The sequence below is a fragment of the Balaenoptera musculus genome, chromosome 6 (genome assembly GCF_009873245.2).
Source record: "Balaenoptera musculus isolate JJ_BM4_2016_0621 chromosome 6, mBalMus1.pri.v3, whole genome shotgun sequence".
NCBI classification, from domain to species: Eukaryota; Metazoa; Chordata; class Mammalia; order Artiodactyla; family Balaenopteridae; genus Balaenoptera; species Balaenoptera musculus.
This window is the reverse complement of record NC_045790.1, coordinates 5,374,300-5,396,083: the sequence shown is the minus strand read 5'-3', so window position 1 is coordinate 5,396,083 and position 21,784 is coordinate 5,374,300. Positions and strand designations below refer to the sequence as shown.

Below are 21,784 nucleotides of genomic sequence, written 5' to 3'. Positions count from 1 at the left end.
AAACAGACTCTCAGACATAGAAAACAGACTCGTGGTTGCCAAGGGGGAGGGGATGGGTGGGTGGGTGGGTGGGAGAGGGATGGGCTGGGAGTTTGGGATTAGTAGATTCAAACTATTACATTTAGAATGGATAAACCACAAGGTTCTACTGTATAGCACAGGGAACTATATCCAATCTCCTGGGGTAAACCATAATGGAAAAGAATATAAAAAAAGAATGTATATATGTGTAGAACTGAGTCACTTAGCTGTACAGCAGAAGTTAGCACAACACTGCAAATCAACTCTACTTCACTAAAAAAAAAAAAAGAAGAGGAGGCTGGTCATCTGTGTTGGATGCTGTCTAGGGGTTGCTTGCATTAAAGGGAAGCTGGATAAGATAATTCCTTCTGGTTCTCTCTAAACTTTCAGATGCCGAGATAAGGTTGAAGAAATAAGTTAGTGGTCAGAAAGGAAATGAATATCTTCCCTTTTCTCATCATGACTAAAGGAGCATATTATGTTTTGTCACACAGAAAAGACTTCAATTCCCAAGTGCCCTGCACTAGAAATAAACCAGGAATAAGGAAACCTGCTAAAAGCCATGAATACCAAGAATTTCCTAAGAGCATTATGCCATGATATAAGCTACCAGTAAAGGAGAATAGTTCTTTTTTTTTTTTTTCAAAAGACAAGAATATTTACCAAATATATCCAATCTAATCAGAATTGTGACTGCCAGATAATCTGAACTGTGAATACTGCATTGTCTCTCATATTCTAGGAGTGGTTTGTCTGAAAACTAGATCTCTTTGCAAATATAAGTAATTTTTTTCCTTAGAGGTCAAAGTTATCTATGAGTTTTTCTTTTCCTTCCTAGTCAGGTTGATGAAGGTTTTGATTCCCAGTTTAGGAAGTTGATAGATATTGAACTCTTCTGACTGTGTAACCTATATTAAGAAACACCATTTATATCATGACCCAGGATCATATATGCATTATAACTGAAATCAAATATCTGAGAAAGAATAGCTATACTTACGTACCCGTACAATACTCTGAAATTTTCAATTCAATTCCTTAATTGTTAAATATTGTTCATGTCCCTCTAATTTCACAGGATTTCCAGGTTGAAAAACACTACTGCAGTCACTAGTTGGAGAAAGCTCCAGCAATGGTAGAATCAATGGGAGAATTCAGGTCTTGTCATTCAGGACATTTGATCAACTTGCTACACAAAGACAGTCTTTGCATATATATTGTCCGAAAGGTCCTGGAATTTGCAATACATTTCCATGTTACTCTGTAGTTCCTTTCTTCCCGACTTTTCTGCCTACTCTCCCCCTACCACCCCACCCCCGAGGAAATCCTCATAGCCACCAGTGAAAATCATGACAGGCTTGAGAGATGTATAGATAGACCACGTTTATTCTGTGTATCTTAAAGCTTTACATCTAGAGAAGCAAGTTTTCGCTGAAAGCGTGTCTGTTTATGCGTACATTCAGGTGGCTGCCGAGATAATGGAATTGCTGACACACTGCTCAGAGCCGCTTGGGTAACTAAGCATTCTTTTATTATCAGGAAGGCAAATGCAGTCTTGAAGATCAAAGTGGACACCTCCTGCAAGTTACATTTATTACAAAAGGCTAAAGTGTCCGCCTTCCTAGGAATCAAAGGGACTTACAGCAGAAAGGCAGTCGTATTGGACAGAATGCCATTGTTGACAGGATGGCAACCACCTAAGTAGGTGAGAGGAACAAGAGGTAATTTAATTCTGAAAATGAGCAACTCTGCCAGCTCTGGGGTTAAGCAAGGTGCCTGATACTCTGATAGCCATAGCTGGGGTCTGCCTGACAAAAATTTCAACTGTCAGTGCAGACACTGAGAATATTTTTGGAATTTTCATCATTTGAAATTCCTTTGGTAGCATTTTGGTCCCACATCTGCAGAAAGCAGGGGCCCCACTGTTACAGTGGAAGTAAAGTAGAAGGTCATTATAATCCAGTCACGATTACAGTACTTATTGGAAAAGTTATCATGGATGAATCCTTGCTCTTCAACATGGCAAACTTGAATAGTAGCAACTGGACCATGGCTATTCTACCATCAGCTGCCATCTAATAACAGTTCCACCATGTTTAGGGTCCTTCTGTATCCTCTCCCACACCCGCCTGGCTTTAAATCCCACCCTAAGCCCCTTTGCCAAGACTTTCAGATGGTTACCTTCGGAGATGTCTAAAGATCATCTCTCAGCTGGGCCCACATCAAATGCTTACTAGAAACTCCTTCCCTTGGATTACTAAAAAACTTCCCTGGTGGTTTTCAATCTCCTTTAAATCTTGGCTGAAGTATTTGGAAGAGTAACAATGGGCTTCATTATTTCTTCTCAAACTCTCCAGCAATTTACGCGTCTGAAGAGGCCTCTTTCAGAAATTCTGGATACTTAATGAGTGCGCTTCTTATTACAAAAGAAATGATTTCTCTTCGTTTTTATCAGGCTAATGTCTTTTGAAATCCCCTTTGCTTTCCCAAGAGTTTATCTTCTTAGAGAATAGAATTGGAAGAAACATTTTCCTGATGTTTATCAAATGTTTACTGTAATTTAAAGTGAGTCACTGAAGTAATTTTTGCACTTGGGAGTTTCTCTACTGTAAACTTTTATAGCCCATGTTATTAATGAATAGACAGTATTGATTTTTTTTGATGTTCAATTGTATGACCTGTTTATATATTTTGGATATTAACCCCTTATTGGTCATATCATTTGCAAATATTTTCTCCCATTCTGTAGGTTGTCTCTTCGTTTTGTTGATGGTTTCCTTTGCTGTGCAAAAGCTTTTAAGTTTAATTAGGTCCCAGTTGTTTATTTTTGCTTTTATTTCCTTTGCTTTAGGAGATGGATCCAAAGAAATACTGCTGTGATTTATATCAAAGGGTGTTCTGCCTATGTTTTCCTCTAGGAGTTTTATAGTATGTGGTCTTACATTTAGGTCTTTAATCCATTCTGAGTTTATTTTTGTATATGGCGTTAGAGAATCATACAAATCAACATCAAAAAAGCAAAAATCCAATTAAAAAAATGGGCAGAAGACCTGAATAAACATTTCTCCACAGAGGACATGCAGGTGGCCAAGAGGCATATGAAAAGATGTTCAATATCACTAATTAGCAGGGAAATGCAAATCAAAACCACAATGAGATATCATCTCACACCTGTCAGAATGGCCATCATCAAAAAAGACCACAGGGGCTTCCCTGGTGGCGCAGTGGCTGAGAATCTGCCTACTAATGCAGGGGACACGGGTTCGAGCCCTGGTCTGGGAAGATCCCACATGCCGCAGAGCAGCTGGGCCCTTGAGCCACAATTACTGAGCCTGCACGTCTGGAGCCTGTGCTCCGCAACAAGAGAGGCCGTGGTGGTGAGAGGCCCGCGCACCGCGATGAAGAGTGGCCCCCGCTTGCCACAACTAGAGAAAGCCCTCGCACAGAAACGAGGACCCAACACAGCCATAAATAAAATTAATTTAAAAAAAAAAAAAAAAAAAAAGAGGTTTTCTGAACAATTTAAAAAAAAAAAAAAAAAGACCACAAATAACAAATGTTGGTGAGGATGTGGAGAAAAGGAAACCCTCATACACTGTCAGTGGGAATGTAAATTGGCACGGCCACTGTGGAAAACAGCGTGGAGGTTTCTCAAAAAACTAAACATAGAAATACCATATGACCTGGCATTTCCACTCCTGGGTATATATCCAAAAAACCCCCCCAAAACACTAATTTGAAAAGATCCATGCACCCCAATGTTCACAGCAGCATTATTTATAATAGCCAAATATGGAAGCAATATCTTCCATAGATGAATGGACAAAGAAGATACATCCATGGTATATATATACAATGGAATACTACTCAACCATATAAAAGAATGAAATCTTGCCATTTGCAGCAACATGGATGAACTTGGAGGATGTTATGCTAAGTGAAATAAGTCAGACAGAGAATGACAAATACTGTACGATATCACTTACATGTGGAACCTAAAAAATACAACAAACTGGTGACTATAACAAAAAAGAAACAGACTCTCAGGTATAGAGAACAAACTAGTGGTTACCAGTGGGGAGAGGGAAGGAGGGAGGGGCAATAGAGGGGTAGGGGATTAAGAGATATAAACTATTAGGTATAAAATAAGCTACAAGGATATATTGTACAACACAGGGAATCTAGCCAATATTTTATAGTAACTATAAATGAAGTATAATCCTTAAAAATTGTGAATCACTATATTGTACACCTGTAACATATATTGTACAGCAACTATACATCAGTAAAAAAATAAAATATTAGAAAAAGACAGTATTGATTTTAATGCATGTTAAATAGAATCTTAGAGAGTGTGCAAAGCCTTGATCTAGACATTTTTTTTGTACTAAGAAAAAATATAGTAGTTTTAAAATTATAAAGGTTTTAAGGATATCAGAAGGGTGACGTATGAGGAATAGATAATAGCATGCCTTGGGCAATCTCTGGGTAACTTTTGGAAAAAGTTCACCATTAACCATTAATGGTCCTAACAGTTTGTCAAGCTGAGCCATATTTTTTTCTTTTTCTTGACATAGACAGTTCTCATGTCCACATTGGAAAAAAAGAATTTAGCTTTGTAGAAATCAATAGATTACTGTAAACTTATATCTGTATAGAACTAAACTGGGGGCAATATTATCAAAGATCATCTACTCTGGATCTATCATTTGATTGAATTCCCCAAGTTTAAGTTCTGGGAGCAGCTGCTATCTGAAACATGGCCCTCCTTTATAAAGAAGCAATTCCCAGCAGGGCATGGAACCTAGGCCTAAATACTGGTTCATATTTTATATCATTCCCTAACAAAGAAAAGTAAAATAGTTAATTTAAATAATCCTTTAGGGAAAAGCAGAAAGAACAGAGGGAACTGAAAATGAGGAAAGAACCTCTAAGAGAATGGCTGAAAGGGACTGCATCCCTTTTCCGTGCGTTTGCTGTGAACTCTGTCTTTACCGATTCTCATACCGCACACGCCCTCTCATGCTCAGAAAGTTCAAGAATGTACTCAGCACAGCTTGTGATTTTACACAACTTGTAGGTCTGACCTTTCGCCAGCGTTTTGCGTACTTTTGCCACCCGTTTTATTCCATTTCATTAGAGCTGGGTCTCCAGCTGACACACGCCTGAGTTATCTGCCCCTTCTCCCCCTCGGACCCTCCCTCGGCTGCTACTCACTCGAAAGGGTCGCTGGGATCCGCCCTCTGCAGCTCTGGAGGGATGGGGATCCTCTTGTAGTACATTTCCCAGTCAAAGGCGCCGCGCATGGCATCCCCGGCCTGGGCCTCGTACCCAAAGTGATTGTGGTCGATGACATCGATCATGGGGCACACGATGGTTTTGTGGTTGAGTGCAATTTGGTCTGAAAAATGAAAGCACGGAATAGGAAATGACACACCTGCCCAGGTCATCTCTCATTTCTCTGCCAAGAGAAGCCCTTCCTAACGCGTCGCGCTCGCAGCCTGGTTCCCTGTTGCCTTCAGAGCACTTTGCAGAATCTCTGTCTGAATGCTGGGCTTAACGTGATGGAACAGTGATGAGGGGCAATTAGTGTTGTGGCATCTTCCTCGAAGACAGTGATGTCCCAGAGATACCTGGAGAAGAGCATTTAGCTCTCCCTCTGTCGCAGTTTTGCTCTGACCTGTCCCCAGTCTGTCATTTTACAGTGCACCCAACATGCGTGGAGTATAAACAGCCCTTGTGTTCCTTCAAGCATACAACTGGAGCCTGCTGAGAAAATACTGGCCTGCTTTCTGGAGGTTCCAAAATGTAAATATTTAACTTCATGGTTTTTTTTTTTTAGCATCTAATCTTACAATGGCCATGACGGCTGTCGCTCCACCGCCCCCCAAATGCTGGCAGATTATACACAGAATTCTTTGCCCTCAGGCTTACCAGAGATTTTGCCAGTCCTATTTTGCTACTGTTCTTTAATATAGACTCTGTTTATCAAAGCTATACATTTTTACCTTCTCTCATCATATCTGCAAATACGTTAGATGGCCTGATACTACCGCTACTATTCCTGCTACTGTTCAATTCTTGAGCAACTACTAAGTATACTCATGCTGTTCCTAACACTCCTAGCAACGCAGAGAGGTGGTTCTTATTATCATTCCTAGTTTACATATGAGAAACTGAGCTCAGAGAAGTTAAATGACTTGTCCAAGGTCGCTCATCTTTTGAGGGCAAGAATTAGGATGCAATCCCTGCTTCATGGTCCTGTGCTAAAGTGTGGGGTCTTTCCAGTTGGCCATGGTGCCTCTCTGAGGCAGAAAGGAGACTTATTTTCCAGTTACAGCTCCAGCTCCTCCCTTGTAGATGTTATTATGTGAGACCTGAACAGCCAGTGCTGGGAAGGGCATGTACAGGTACTTTGGCTGACCTGGAACAGCTACATGTGAAGTGTTGTCTTCCCAACAATGTGCATCTCTTCAGTATTTACTACAACAAGCTAATAGTGTCGGACAGGCAGAACTTTTAAGTGCAAACATCTGCTTTCTGGTTCTTTGGAAGACCTTTGGATGTGGCGTGTGGAATAAAATACATTTAAGTATCTTTAAAAAAGAAAAGACATAATTTAGAAATAATGAGGTTTGGCTATTTCAGCATCATTATTCTGATGACACTGATAAGGCAGGGCATGGAAACCACAGAATCCTATGGAAGATTTTCCCCCAGATCTACCTTTCTCTCTCCCTTTTTTTATTTTTCCCTTTCCTTCTTCCTCCCTTCCTTCCTTTCTTTTCTTTCTTTCTTTCTTTCTCTCTCTCTTTCTCCTTCCTTCCTCTCTTTCTCCTTCCTTCCTTTCTTCCTTCTTCCTCCTTCCTTCCTTCCTCCTTTCCTCTTTCTTCCTTTCTTCCTTCTTTTCTTCTCTTCTTTCTTCCTCTCTTTCTTCTTTTCTTTTTCTCTTCTTTCTTCTTTCTCTTCTGTTTCTTCTTTCTTCTTTTTCTTTCTTCTTTTTCTTTTTCTTTCTTCTTTCTTCCCTCTCTTTTCTTCTTTCTCTTTCATTCATTCATTCACTCTAAGTTAATCCCACCAAGGCTCTGGGGCATCGTTTTTCACCTGGGCAAGCCCGCAGTGGGCTTTAACTTATCTAAGTGGCGTTCCCCCATAGATGTCTTTGACAGAGGAGACCATCATTAATGTGTCCAAAATATTTCTTCTATCACCTCTGCAGTTATTTGAGTATTAAGGTTCAGTGACTTTCTTCAGGCAAATTCAGAATCAGGTTGATTTACAAGTTCCTTGACCAACAAGGAGTCCCAGGGACCCGAAGAAATGAGTCTGTTAATTAACTGTCAACTTTCCCTTCAAATTTCCTCTCAGCTCTCATCCAGCACACCAGCTCCGGGTGAAAGCATCATGACTAGTTTTTCATCTAAAGCTTGTGCCTACATTTCAATTTCCAGGGATCAAACAAAAAACTCTTAATGGGAAATTGAAATTCAGGTAAAATCCCAAGTGAAAAATGAACCAAGAAACTGTGTGACTCCACCTTTTCTTTCTTTTCTTTTTTTTCCTTTTGGAGGTGTGTCAAGACACTGATAGAGGAAAATAAAAAAAGATAGGATCCTGAGTGCGAATCATTTCTTACCCATCAGGCCTACAGGAAATGAAATGCTGGAATGAGAAAAGTGGGCTTCTCTGTCTTTTCCCTTTTTTTCCTATCTTTTTCTTTTTTTCCTGTTAGATGCATATGAACAATCAGAGCTTGATAATTGGCATTTAGGGCTTGCTTTGGTTCATAAATAAATTAGGCCATGTGCTGACTTGAGTATTCAACACCATATAGGTCAAATTCCGTTTAAGGGAAACTGATGGTTGCTGATGAAACTCTAAATTGCTATGTCCTTGGACAAGGTACTTTTAATTAAAAGCTCAGAGGAATCTCTGGCCATTAGGAGCATGGAAACATCCCCGTTGATTAGGGTGTCTGGGCGGTTGTCTGCGGGCGAGAGTATGGCTCTGAGATGTGGTGGAGCCTTAGTTGCTGGTCGTTTCCTGTTTCAAATGCAACACAGTTTCAATTGATTTTTTCCCCCACATCGTTTACTAATGGAGCTTTGCTGGTTCTATCTGAAATCCTGCACGGTTCTCAATAGAAAATGATTCTCTCTGAGGCAGCTATTGTGAAGGAGGATGTCAACTGGCTTTAGCTCCAAAGCCAGGGATATATTTACAATAAAAGTTGATTTAGTGAAATGTGGAAGAACAGAAAGGAACTCAATACGTGAGCGCCAAGAACTTTTTAGAAACACACTTTTTCCCTCAGCCTTACAATTTATTCCTTAGCTACTACCGGGGTTTATCTCTGACTTAATTGTGAAATTTAAAAGATTCTGATGCTTGGACTGAACCTCATGCAGGTTTTCGAGCTTGAATGGTTTTCAGGACTTTTGTGTTTCTAACAGTTCAAGTGATAGTCTTCTAGTGATCATTTAAGATGTATCACCTGGAAGGCAGCTCTGAGTGTTTGAGGGATTGTGTGTAAACATGGTGGTGGGTCGTATGTTTAGGGAGCTAAGCTGGTGCCGGAGTGGAAAAGAGAATGGCCTTATAAATCCTGGGAAAATGTCAGTGCGCTTATACTTTAACTGTATTCTGGGGCTGAATACTTTTCTCATCTCTTAACAATCCTATAATACTTGCTAAACTCTGTGTGTGTGTGTATTTTAATCATACTGTGCTTACAGGTAGTATAATGAATACTTTTTCCTTTCAGTTTTTACTCAGTGAATGTCGATAAAGAATCAAACCTTTTCAAACCTTAAGTTAGACTGCAGTTGGTATTACCTAAAATGTCTATTTCATTGTGGCTTTCTAGTTACCTATACGTCCCAGCAATAGTTACGATAGAATTCACCGCTCCCACTGTAAACCTCGTAAAAGGGGTCTCTAGCCTTTGTCGATGGTGGATGACATAGAAGCGCGTGCCACCCTCCCCCGCCTCCCCCGGAGGCCCCAGGGGCTGAGGGTCACTCACTGAGGAGCGGGGGCAGCCAGTTGACATTGACCTCGCAGTGGGAGTCCAGGAACGTAAGGACCTCGCCTCTGGCCACGGACGCCCCCAGGAGTCGGGTCCGGATCAGCCCTTCCCTTTTCTTGGTGCGAACAATCCTCACTTTGGAAAACCGAGCCATGTATTCTTCCAACTTCTCCTTCAAGTGTTCTGGGAAGGAGGAAGAAGAACGGGTACAGAAAGAACACAGCACATTAGTTGTAGCAGAATTACTCCCGGGCATGTGTGTGTGGAGAGCGTGAACGGTGAAGCCCAGCTGAAGCCCATCTTCTCCTCGTTTCATCGCAAGGGGAAAGACTAGTAAGATTTCATGCCTAGAGGTCTCTATACCTTACACGTTGCAGAATGCTCCATAAGATGCAAACGCCGCCCTTTGGACACTGACCCCCTGGCACCCCACCTTGTGGATTCTGTGGACCAGGGGCCACCAGACTGCAGCCTGACCAGCCCGCACCCAGGTGGGCATCAGCCCCAGGTCCCTGGTGGTGAACGTTCCAGCATATGGGCTCTTGCCAACAAGAGGGCCCTTTCTGGCAAGGCTTTGCTAGTGTTCTCTGTGTTGAAAATACTGCATGTAAAACCACAGGAAAGAAAAAAATGCCTCTCAAATCAACAGGAACCAAACAGATTTTTCCCCCCGTGAGGTAATAGCAAACTGGCACGCAAGTTCAGCCCCTGGCTCCTGATTTGAAGTGGAAAGTGACTGATTTGCTGTTAAAATTAGATGTGAAGAGGGATAGGCAGATGAGATGGTACATAATCACTGTGGACTTAGGTCTTTAAGATTAGAAAACAAAAGTTTGGAAATGTTTCTTTGCCGAATTAAAAACAAACAGCGGGAACAAAATCAAATCAGATAACTTACTTACAGACTAAAACATTTCTTACTGGCTGTGATAAAATGCATGAATCTCTCAGTTCTTTTTTTATGCCAAATAAGTGTGTTTTGGTGGCTTTCTTTCTGTGGGATATATACTCATCTCTGCTTTCAGTCTCCCGCATATAAAACATTAGGAGGGCTCTCCTGGAGTTTCTAACAAGTATAGTATAATATTCATTGAAACAGAATCTTAGCATGCTGTTTGTTCTGTAGGTTTCACTTTCAAACTTTCTCTGCATGTTTGCAATCAAAGACAGTATTATTATTGTCTCCTCCTATGATCTGTAACAATAGGGATTCATGGAAGGATTTATGATCTCTTTCCTGCTCTCCAATTTAACAGACGTCAAAATTACTCTGCAATGGAGTTTCTCTGCATGCAAGGGTTTACCCTTATTCTTTTTTTTTTTTTTTTGGTGCACCACATGGCATGCGGGACCTTAGTTCCCCGACCAGGGACCGAACCCGCACCCCTGCATTGGAAGCGTGGAGTCCCAACCACTGGACCTCCAGGGAAATCCTTATCCTTATTCTTATTGCTTCTGATTATTGGTGAAGTGCTTAAAAAATTCTCAATTTCCTTTATTTTTCTTGACTGCCCTATAAATATGTTTTACCAATGGGTCAGTTAAAATATTTCACATTCTAATTTTTACTGTAAAAGAATACTGGTGGGGTCTTCCACAAGAATATTTTAGATCAAAATATGCCCCCCTCTATTTTGTTTTTCCTGTAATAAACAGAGATCTGCAGATCAGACTCTAGAGTGCAAAGTTTACAGGATTTGGAGTCAGGCCAGACCTGGGTGGGAAGTCTGTGATGATGAAGGATGTGAGTAGGTGCTGCAAACTCCCTAAACCTGACTCGGGGGGGATCTTTGTCCTCTTAGAGGGTGGAGGAGGGTCAAGCTTTTGACTACAGACCTGACAGTGCTCATTCAGTAAACATTTATTAAGCCAATAATTGGAGACCCCAGTAAATCACTTGTACTTAGGAAGAGAAACAGCATTTCTTCTTTTTTTAAATATTTATTTATTTATTATTTATTGGCTGGCTGCATAGGGTCTTAGTTGCGGCCCGTGGGATCTTTCGTTGTGGCGTGTGGGTCGTGGAGGTGCGTGGGCTTCTCTCTAGTTGTGGCTCACGGGCTCCAGAGCGCATGGCTCTGTAGTTGTGGCGTGCGGACTTAGTTGCCCTGTGGCACGTGGGATCTCAGTTCCCCGACCAGGGATTGAACTGCGTCCCCTGCCTTGCAAGATGGATTCTTAACCACTGGACCACCAGGAAGTCCCAGAAACAGCCTTTCTCAATAGCTGAAGGAATGCCTTAGAATGCTAAGTCTGAAAGATGAAAAATATAGACTTCTGTATTTCTCAGTGAGCTTTGGATAATTCATCGTCTTCCGTTTATTGCCAATTTTAAGCGAAACAGTTTTGGGCTAGCCATGAACGAGCTGGTATGAGTTGATGGTTGTGTGGGTAGAGTCTCACCTAGGAGGCTGTCTGTCCCGTGTCCCTCTCTCTGCTTTGAGCCAGGTGTGCTGTGCCCCCTCCCCCTGGCTCTCTCCTCAGCCCTCGTCCACTGTGTGCAAGCTCCAAGGAAGATTGCCAAGGGCTGTACAGCCCAGTGCCGCCTCTGAGGGAGCCTGGAGCTTACTGTCTTGTTAGGGAAATGAAGTGGAGGCCCACCATCCAGGTGTGCTATCAAAGGCATGATGAGTGATCGGTGATCGGAGATCCATACAAGGGCTCTGTGGGTACCAGTTGTGAAAGGCCTGTGTTCTATTAGGCCTTTGCACAGTAATCAATGTTTAGGAAAACTTTATAATCTCATTCCTGTAATGTATTCAGTCACTGAAATCCTTCTGTGTCACCAACATACCAACAAGAATCACTCTCTAAGTTTATTTGTAAATCAGTTGTTTGGACCACAGGACATACCGTCTTGTGGAAATAGTGTCGGCACAGTCATAGGGGACTGAAAATAGATCATGCACATTTGCTAAACCCACCCAAACAGTGTTCTTCACTCTTTCTTTAAACCTCACGGTTCGTCTGTCAAATGCACCACTGTGGGTACCATCTCGACAATCCGAGTGCATTCACTACTTTCCTCTCTGACCCCTAAGGACTACAGGAGTCTCTTCTGTGGGAGAGAAGGATTAATTCTCCGGAGCTGCGTACGAGAAAGTGCTTCTTTCTAGAAGAGATTCACCTCCCACGTGTCCCCAAAGCAAGAAGCAGGGGTTGCCGGTCACCCGTGAGGGATTGTCCCAACTTGGGATTTATGCTTCCACACTTTCTAGTTTTATAGGAAACTCTCTGGAACTTGGTGGGAGCGTCTCTACATGTTGCCTTTCCCTCTCTGTACATTTTCTGATTCTGTGTATTTTTCTTTTATCAAAGCCCATTTTAATGTACTAAAAAGACTGTCCGGTATGAATTCACTAATCTCAAGAGGTTTGACCCCAAAGTGAGTCCATTAAGTGTTCAAATCAAGTCCTCTAATTTGAACTTTGCGGTAATAATTAGGTTGCTTTGCCTCCGAATAATGTTCTAGTTGACTGCCCCTTGGAGGGGTCTGTTGTCTCTTAGTAGTTCAGTTGTAACATCTAATTAACCATAACTCACAATGAAGACGGGTATTATCCATCTGATTAGCAAATTAGGCTCTCATACAAGGCAGTTCCTGGGGGATGGTAGAGATGGCTTTAAAATTAAAAACAGTTTGCATTTCTTTTGTAGAACAGTTTTTAGATTCATTTCTAAAATATTATTCAAATGATTTTAAACATGATTTTGTATTTTAATTCAAGTACAGCCTCTTTGAAGATCCCTTTTGAACTCATCTAATTTTAAAGAATAACGAGAATGTATGGTATTTTTATAAAGGAGACATTTTGTTAAATAAATTTATATTTATTTATTTACGTCTTTCATTTGCTGTGTTGGGTCTTCGTTGCTGCTGCGGGCTTCTCTAGTTGCGGCAAGCGGGGGCTACTCTTCGTTGTGGTGCACGGGCTTCTCATTGCGGTGGCTTCTCTTGTTGCAGAGCATGGGCTCTAGAGTGCAGGCTCAGTAGTTGTGGCATGTGGGCTCAGTAGTTGTGGTGCATGGGCTTAGTTGCTCCGCGGCATGTGGGATCTTCCCAGACCAGGGCTCGAACCCGTGTTCCCTGCATTGGCAGGCGGATTCTTAACCACTGGCCACCAGGGAAGTCCTAAAGCAGACATTTTTTTATTGACTAGGAAACATCTGTAGAACCATTAGCTTTGTTTTTTGGTTGGTGGCCCTAAACTAGTGGTGGGTATATTACTGTTGAAATCCGCTGAGTGGTACCCTGATGACCTGGAAGAATTACTATCATTTCAAACACGACAATTTCTGCCCAAGGTTTTTTGTATCACTGGGAGGTAATAATGAAATGATGAGTTTTACTCAAGTGAAATTTTGGTGTCTTGCTACCGTGAACATTAAATGTAGCAGTTTTCTGAATGTACTTTTCCTCTTTTTCTAGAGATTTCACTTATGCGCCACAAACTGACACTATATTTAGTATTTAGGGTAGCAACTAAACACTAAAAAGTCACCTTCAATGATTTTCAGTCCAGAGCCAAGGACATGAGTTGTAGACCTATTACTGACTGGCCCTATGCCTCTGGTTAAGTCACTTCAATTTTCCTCACCTATGGAGCGTGATGGGTTGATCTTAAATATTCCTTCCAGTTCTACAATTCTGTGATTTCTCTCATCAAGTTTTACTTATGGCATAGATCTTATCTATCACGTATTTCGTTTTTCCTAAAAAGCATCCTAATTGTCGGTCTTTTGGTGTTTCTTTGGGCTGCATGTCACTTTGGAAAGCAAGAGTCAAATCAAAATAAAGCTGACATGTATCAGACGTTTAGTCAAAAGGCAAATGCCAGGGTCTTATCTTTGGTCAGTACAGCATCTGTCTAATCTCCTGCAGCTCTCTGTCTATAAGACTGTCACTGATATCAAAATCATGACCTTGAAGCACTTTAAGTTCATCAACGATCTAGGTCTGTTCAATAAGTTGTGCTTATTATGTCAGAAAAATACAGTAGCAGAGTTTAGACAGCTTTCTAGTCTACCTTTGGCAGAGTGTTCCCAAGGGGACAGGGAATCTAAGTGACCATCAGTTTTACAGAGCAAGGCCAGGGTATCCCGAGTGGTGGGCTCACCAAAGGCTGGACAAACAGCTGCCCTGGGCTCAGCAGCTGGAATTGTTGCCAAGTTCCTTCTATCTCCTTTGAATCCCCTAATTTAATCTCAAGGACAGAGCAAGAGGGGCAGGAGACCCTACTGATCTGGAGATATGTGTTTCTATATCTAAATACACATTATAGAGCTGAAATTTCTTTGATTTTTATACTCTGGTTTTGGTAGATAGAATGTAGCAGAATATGGCCTTAAGAGCATATAGAATATATGTTAGTTATTGTGGGTGATACCTGATGATGAAATGAAATGTGTTATAAACACACAGAAATATACATACCTTAAACCTTCCTGGTTCATCCTTTTACAACAAGAATATACTCTTAAGTATTCCGGATAATCTGAGGTCTTATCACAGTGACAAGAAGTACTTCACAATTAGAGACTATAAGATATTCTTCCACTTCTCAATCTACTTGACACAGGCCATGTGTATATTTTAATCCCAAGTGGCAGTGTTAAGGATAACTGTCTACTTAGCAGTGTAGAGACATTTTCTATATTCTTTATACAGGAGAAATGTACAGATTTTATGTCTCTAGTTAACTCCAGAAAGCTGTCAATCTCTTTACGTCCTGGTTGACCACACTAAGTATGTCCCTTTTCATAGCATTCAAATATAAGCATTTCATATTATCTCTAGAGCACAAAAAATTTAACCAAGAAAGTATTAGAATTGCTGACACTGTATCTAATTGCTTCTATTATGATTTCAACTGAGTTCTGTTTCCAAATGTCTTATTTTCTATTCTTTTAATATACAAAGCATCTTGAGTCATTTGGGAAATAGCTGGGACACTAAACTTAAATAAGTAGACAACATATATTCCAGCTAATATGAAAAAAAGAAGAGATAGAGTGTCACCCTTTACAACCCCTAATGAACTAATGGATCAAGCTGACATCACAAAAGGAGCCAGATCACCTGTTCTGTGCTTCCTGATGAGGGAACACATCACTGCCTATAAAGCATTCTTGGCAAAGTGCTGAATCTGAGTTCGGTCATGCCTATAGATCTAACTACCAACTTATAGGAAATAAAGGATCGATGAATATGTGAAATGGCACATCTGGGAGATACTCAGCAAAATCTAAACTATAGCGATTTCTCCAGGGCGAATGGCTTGATTTCTTCAACAAATAAATTAGGAGAAGAAGAAAAAAAGAAATGGAAAGAGAATCCTAAAGATTAAAAGACACTTAAGAAACATATCAAAGGAGAGAACCTAACGTGGATCCTGATTCAATGATACAGTTGAGAAAAAAAAAAAAAAAAGCATCCCCTGATGTCTGGGAAGTGGTCTGACCCTCACGGCCGGCCCATCCATCTGATTCTGCTGGACATAACCATCTTGCAGACCATCACCATGCAACAAGGTCACTCTGAGACCATGCTAAAATGAGACAAACATGATCACCCTGAAACCCACGATATACCGAATATTCCCCTCTTTCAGCTAAAATGTGTGACTTATACATTTTACCAATTTTTTTTTTTTATGTTGTGGAAAGGATTTGAGATTTGTTTTTTTCCCCATGAGACTCCCTGATTCCACTCAATCATGGGAGGAGAGAACTGGATACGATTCTTCGGGGGTCCTTTGCATTTCTGCATGTTTTGTGAATGAGGCAACCTCTACCATTTGTTCTGGATTATCTTTTCAAGGATGTTTACATAGCGAACAGATGGGGAAGACAGAGGTCTGTGTTTCTCACAGGAGCAAAAGGCCGTTTTATTTACAGCTCTGGAAGGTGGAGATAGTGTTTCCCTCTGCAGGCCTGCTGTCCATTATACGAGATTTGGGTTCCCTCACTTCTGAGAGGAGGGAAGGTCACCAATGAAGGACTGGTAACCTTTCATGACAGCTTTGGAGTTTTCTGACCAGGGCATGGGGAGGAATCTAGGGGAAGTGGATGTTGGTAGTTACACATGCCTGGCGTCCTGTTTGTACCCCCAGCACCGCCCAGCTCGGGCTCAGCTAAGCTCCACTCCACCGCTTACTTTTTTCTTGTGATTTTCTCCTCTTGTTAAATCCTTTTAGTGCCTGAAAATATCTCTGACATCACACACACATTTCATAGTGAGAAACAGTGAGCTGTGGTTACCTGGAGAATTCTGATACTTGTCTGTGATCTGCCCTTAGATCCTACATGCCACATAGAAAAGAGGGATGGGATACATCTCAGCGTGGGGGTCCGCTCTTGGCCGGTCAGGTCAGCTGGACACCTGGCAACTCCTATGGGGTCCTCGTGTCTCTCAATCTCTCGTTCTTTCATCACTTGCTTAAAGAACAGCTAATTGATTTGTATATTTTCAGGATAGCTTTAAATGTGTGACATGCTCAGAGGAACACAAAAGAAATGTCACACCATCTGTTCCTTCCCCCCAGGGTGTAGCCCCAGTGGAGTAGTAATGGCCCTGAATCTAGTGGCCAGGATCATTCACGGAAAGCTTCCTTCTCCATGGTTAGAACTGTAAATGGGTTTACAGTCTTCTCTCTGGGAAACACTCAGATATCAAAGATCATTTGTATAATACCTTATGAATCAAGGCCCCCAAAGTGAAAAATATAGGTGCCACATACATAAAAGGATTAAGAACATTTTCAGAAAAAATATAGTGTGTAAAAAGGAGAGAAAGGAAAAAAAGGAGAAATCCATAGTTAAAATATTTATTTTCTTCATCATTTTTAAAGTTTAGTGTATATCCTCTTAGAATGGATTTTGCAAAAGAGTAAATAATAGACTACTTCATACAAAATATTTTGGCATTTGGGTAATAGCCTAAAAACTGCCTATACAAATGTGTACATACATAAATGCCTATGCAAACATTGCATATCTGTGATGCAGCTTTTATTTCAGTTCATCTATCATTTGATTTTCACATTCATTACTTATTTCAATTTTGAGAAGGTAATGTATATTTAGTTATAGTAGAAATATTTGAATTCTATTTTTCCTTTTCCACAGTATTTGCCTAAGGACTGTTTAAAAACTGGTCTTGTCTGATGATTCAAATATTTCTCAAATAATTCATATTTAGATTATATGATATTTTCCTAAGCATTTTATTTTTATTTATTTTAATTTTTATTGGAGTGTAGTTGATTTACAATGTTGTGTTAATTTCAGGTGTACAGCAAAGTGAATCAGTTATACATATACGCATATCCACTCTTTAGATTCTTTTCCCATATAAGCCATTAGAGTATTGAGTAGAGTTCTCTGTGCTTATACAGCAGGTTCTTATTAGTTATCTATTTATATTTATTAGTATGTATATGTCAATCCCAGTCTCCCAGTTTATCCCTCCCCCCTTTCCCCTGGTATCTATAAGTTTATTTTCTACATCCCTGACTCTACTTCTGTTTTGTAAATAAGTTCGTTTGTACCCTTTTTTTTTTAGATTCCACATAGAAGCAATACCATATGATATTTGTCTTTCTGTGTCTGACTTACTTCACTCAGTATGACAATCTCTAAGTCCATCCATTCTAAGCATTTTATAGTTTTCAAAAGTCATTATAATTAAAGGAGTTTTGTGAATGAATACAAGTGACATAATCTGAATATAAAATTTATAGTTTTTTCTGGTTACATGAACCTAGAATGAGAACTGTATTTTCTCTACGTCAGGCAATATAAAATTTTGAAATTCAAGATTCTTTGCTTTGTATCATTTCTTCTGATGTTGTAACTTCTGCCTCAAAGGAAAACGATGTGAATGGAAACTGGGTAAAACTCAGAGGTCTGTTCTATGAAATATTTTTGCTGAGTATTTTGAACTCCCCACAAATTGATCCATTTTAATACAATAGAAACACTTATACTTTTTAATAATTCAGTAGTTTTATTTTATTTTAAACATCCTGTGTATTGCAAGGAATAGGTCATATAGTTTATAAGTTTTCACTTGTACCACGTACACGATAATTTAGTCTAAATGCACAAATGTAGAAGTCTTACCATCAACATTACGAAAAGTCATTGGTTCAGTGTTATACTGTTTGACCCTGTAAATATTTAAGAATTTTGCCAAAATAGTGTTAGGCTTTAGTCTGTAAATATTAGAGAATAGTTTAATTCTAGAAAAGCATTGCACATAATGCACTCTTTTAAATAAAAAACCCTATATAAATATCAGTTGAATTATCATTGTTGACATAGGAGAAAATAATCTCTAAGCTCATCTAGATCACCTCTTCCTTTCACCTATTTAGTTTTATTTTCAAATTGTGGTGAAATGCACATAACATAAAATTTACCATTTTAACTATTTTTAGTATACAGCTGAGTCAGTAGTGTTAAGTATTATATAATCAAAATGGTTGTCCAGTTGCGCTACAGACGGTTTGATCTTGCAAACTAAAACCCTATAACCGTTAAATAAGTCCCATTTCCCCCTCTCCCCAGCCCTTGGAAACCACCATTCTACCTTTTGTTTCTATGAGTGTGACTACTCTAGGACCTCAGATAAGTGGAATTATACAGTATTTGTCGTTTTTATTATTGGCTTATTTCACTCAACATAATGTTCTCAAGGTTCACCCATGTTGTAGCCTGTGTCAGAGTTTCCTTCCTTTGTAAGGATGAATAATATTCCATTGTATGTATAGACCCCATTTTCTTTATCCATTCGTTAATTGGCATTTGGGTTGTTTCTATCTTCTGGCTATAGTGAATAACGCAGCTATGGATATAGGTGTACAAATATCTTTTCGAGACCCTGCTTTCAATTCTTTTGGATATATACACCCAAAATGGAATTGCTGGAGCATACGGTAATTCTATTTTCAATTTTTTGAGGAATCACCACACTGTCTTCCATAGCAATTGCACCATTTTCCATTCTCACCAGCAATGCACAGGATACTTATTCAGTTTTAAAGCCCTTGTGATCTTTTTGGTAAAATGTATATTTAAATAAATCTTGTTTTAGTTGAATGTGGAGGAAAACTCTAGCCGAAGTCTTGAGAATGACCTAAAAGTCTTGAGAACAACCAGAAAATTCCCCAGTGACTCTTCCTAATCCACTGAATATCAAATATTCTATAAGGAAAGAAAAATCTGAGTACTGACAGTGACAGATACTTTCAATGTAGAATGCACCAGCTCTCAAATTAAGAAAGGGGCACAGATGCCAGTTTCAGGACTAAAATTGTACAAGAAAAGCCTCCAGCACATGTTTCTCTTTTTCTCTCTGTAATACAGACTGATCAAGAACACCTTATTTGAAAACATCCTAGTTCCCAGTCTAAACACTCCTTGTAGTTTAGAGTAAACAACATCTGATTACGGGCGTCTGTGCCAGTTCCTCTCTGCACCATGCCTGCCTCTTCCGACCTCAGACATGAGGCCTTCAGGCTCCATCAGCAACCCCCAGAGCCCTGCCCTCTCTCAGCCTGAATTATCAGTTCTATACTTTGTACTTAATTATCTTAGTTAATCTCCTCATATTTACCAATATATCCATCTTCTCATTCTTCCCAGAAAACTCACAACTTATCTTTCAATGATTCCCTTAATCTGTAAGCCTGTCAGAAATGCACATTTTATAAGGTAATTTGTCTTGAGACATAAGAGGCTTTAAAAAATGAATTTAACCAAGAAAAAAACATCAGAAGGACCAGTATATTTATGCTTTTTTTCCTCTAAAGCCCTTAAGGGTAAAAGTCCTATTCATAAATTTCACACTTTTCCAAGTACTTCAACAACTTCTTAATATATTTTGCTGGACTCCAGGTTATGTGATTTGAAGCTGATCGTTTTTGTATTCCAACGTTAATGCTACTGCTAACTATTGATTTATTTGTACCCTCACACACATTCATACCTTGGAATAAGCAGCGTTTTGTGAGCTGGTTTGACTCCTAGCGACCATCTTAAAAATTGGGACTAAGTGAATTTTTCCCATCAAAATAATGATTTTTCTGTAACTTGTTTTCCTAAGACAAAATCAAGTCGAGAAATAAAAACTCTGGGCATAAACAATTCCAAGGTCATATGAGCCCATCAACAAGGCAAGTAACAGGGTGACATCACAGCCTCCCAGTGAAATCAAATGCTGCTTGTATCAAATCAGCAAGCTACACAAGATCACCTTTGGATCCAAGGGATTTGAAAATTCATTTACAGAATTCTTAGAAAATTCAAAGTTATAAAAAACCAAAGCTGGGATGCCTGAGAAAGGGAGAAATTGATCTTTAGCAAGTGAAAAAGCATAAAATTCAGGCAGAACAAAAAACAAAAACAAAGACAAACTATAAGATGCCATACACCAGCACAGATTTCAAATGGGAGAAACAGAATCTCTGCCCTTTTGAAAGTACTTTCAATTCTGCATTTCTCTGGAGTTGAAACAAACCTAGTGTCATTCACACATACATGCTACAAGCCATTTTGTTTTTCTTTAGTTTCTCTGAAGCATCTATTGGAATTACTGGGTGGGAATGTTATATGGGTAGAGTTATAGGGACCAGTAATCTCAAATTAGCATGTGTGTGAGTGATTGAATACTGTCACCCAATAACTGCCAAAACAGCCATAAAAACCTCTGGGGTTTGGCTTGACTTCACAATAAATAAAGACAAATTGGAAAGAATCCCTCTAAACAGTTCGTGTGAGAAAAATGCTATGTCAAAATTTCAATTTAGATGAGACCAGAACTAAATTAAATATCTGGGAATTGGTCCTGTTCCCAAGGCTACCAAAACTCCCAGTTCCTAACAATATTCTTGTACTGCAATATAGGAGGAGACATGCAGGAAATGAGCTGTCTGCCCTTGTTGAGGAAAATTGACTTGCTAAAGGTACGTCCTCCCAAGGCATTGCTCCATTTCTTGATAATACTATTAAAGAATGAAAAGGAGAGGGACCATAGAAGATATTGTCTTGGCTTAAAATTGAAAAAAGAAAATATAAAGAGGACCAAAAATGTGTCTCATGTCCTTGAATGAAAAGAACCAATAGAATAAGTAGCAAAATATGACAAAGTAATATATGGAAATAATAATAATATCTATATTTATTGAGTGCTTAATATTTCTATTCTGAGATATATTCATGTGCTAATTTATTACATCCTCATTTTACAGATGAGAAAAATGATACTCATTTGCAAATGAGGAAAACGAGGGTCAGAAAGGATAAGAAATTTGCCCAAGATCATACAGTAAAGGGAGTCTGAAATATTTTAAGTACTCAATAAATGTCAGTGATTACATGTCAGGAGGAAAAGAAAAACTTGAACCCAAATGTATCCATTAGGAATCTTTTAAGTATAGGGAGTTTAATGTAGTGAATTAAGTATTTATAGTAATATATATATATAATTATTATAGAAGACCTGGAAAGTTTAGGAAAGTGGAAAGAAGAGGAAAAAAATCAATAAGAATTACACCACTAAAGGTCAATCACTGTGAATAAGCCAGACAGAGAAAGACAAATGCTGGGTGGTATCACTTTTATGTGAAATTTTTTAAAAAGTCAAATTCATAGAAACAGTAGAAAAGTGGTTGCCTGGGCAGGGGGTGGGGGGAATAGGGAGAGGTTGGTAAAAGGGTAGAAATTTTAGTTATA

General features: G+C 39.5%; 1 protein-coding gene across 1 annotated transcript in view; it reads right to left on the bottom strand.

The window, feature by feature from the left end:
- GALNTL6 (polypeptide N-acetylgalactosaminyltransferase like 6) overlaps positions 1-21,784 on the bottom strand; it is a 1,174,587-nt gene that overhangs the window by 189,518 nt on the left and 963,285 nt on the right. The window contains 2 exon segments of the mRNA XM_036854715.1: positions 5,239-5,422; positions 9,047-9,232. Coding sequence (XP_036710610.1) covers positions 5,239-5,422; positions 9,047-9,232 — 370 coding nt within the window.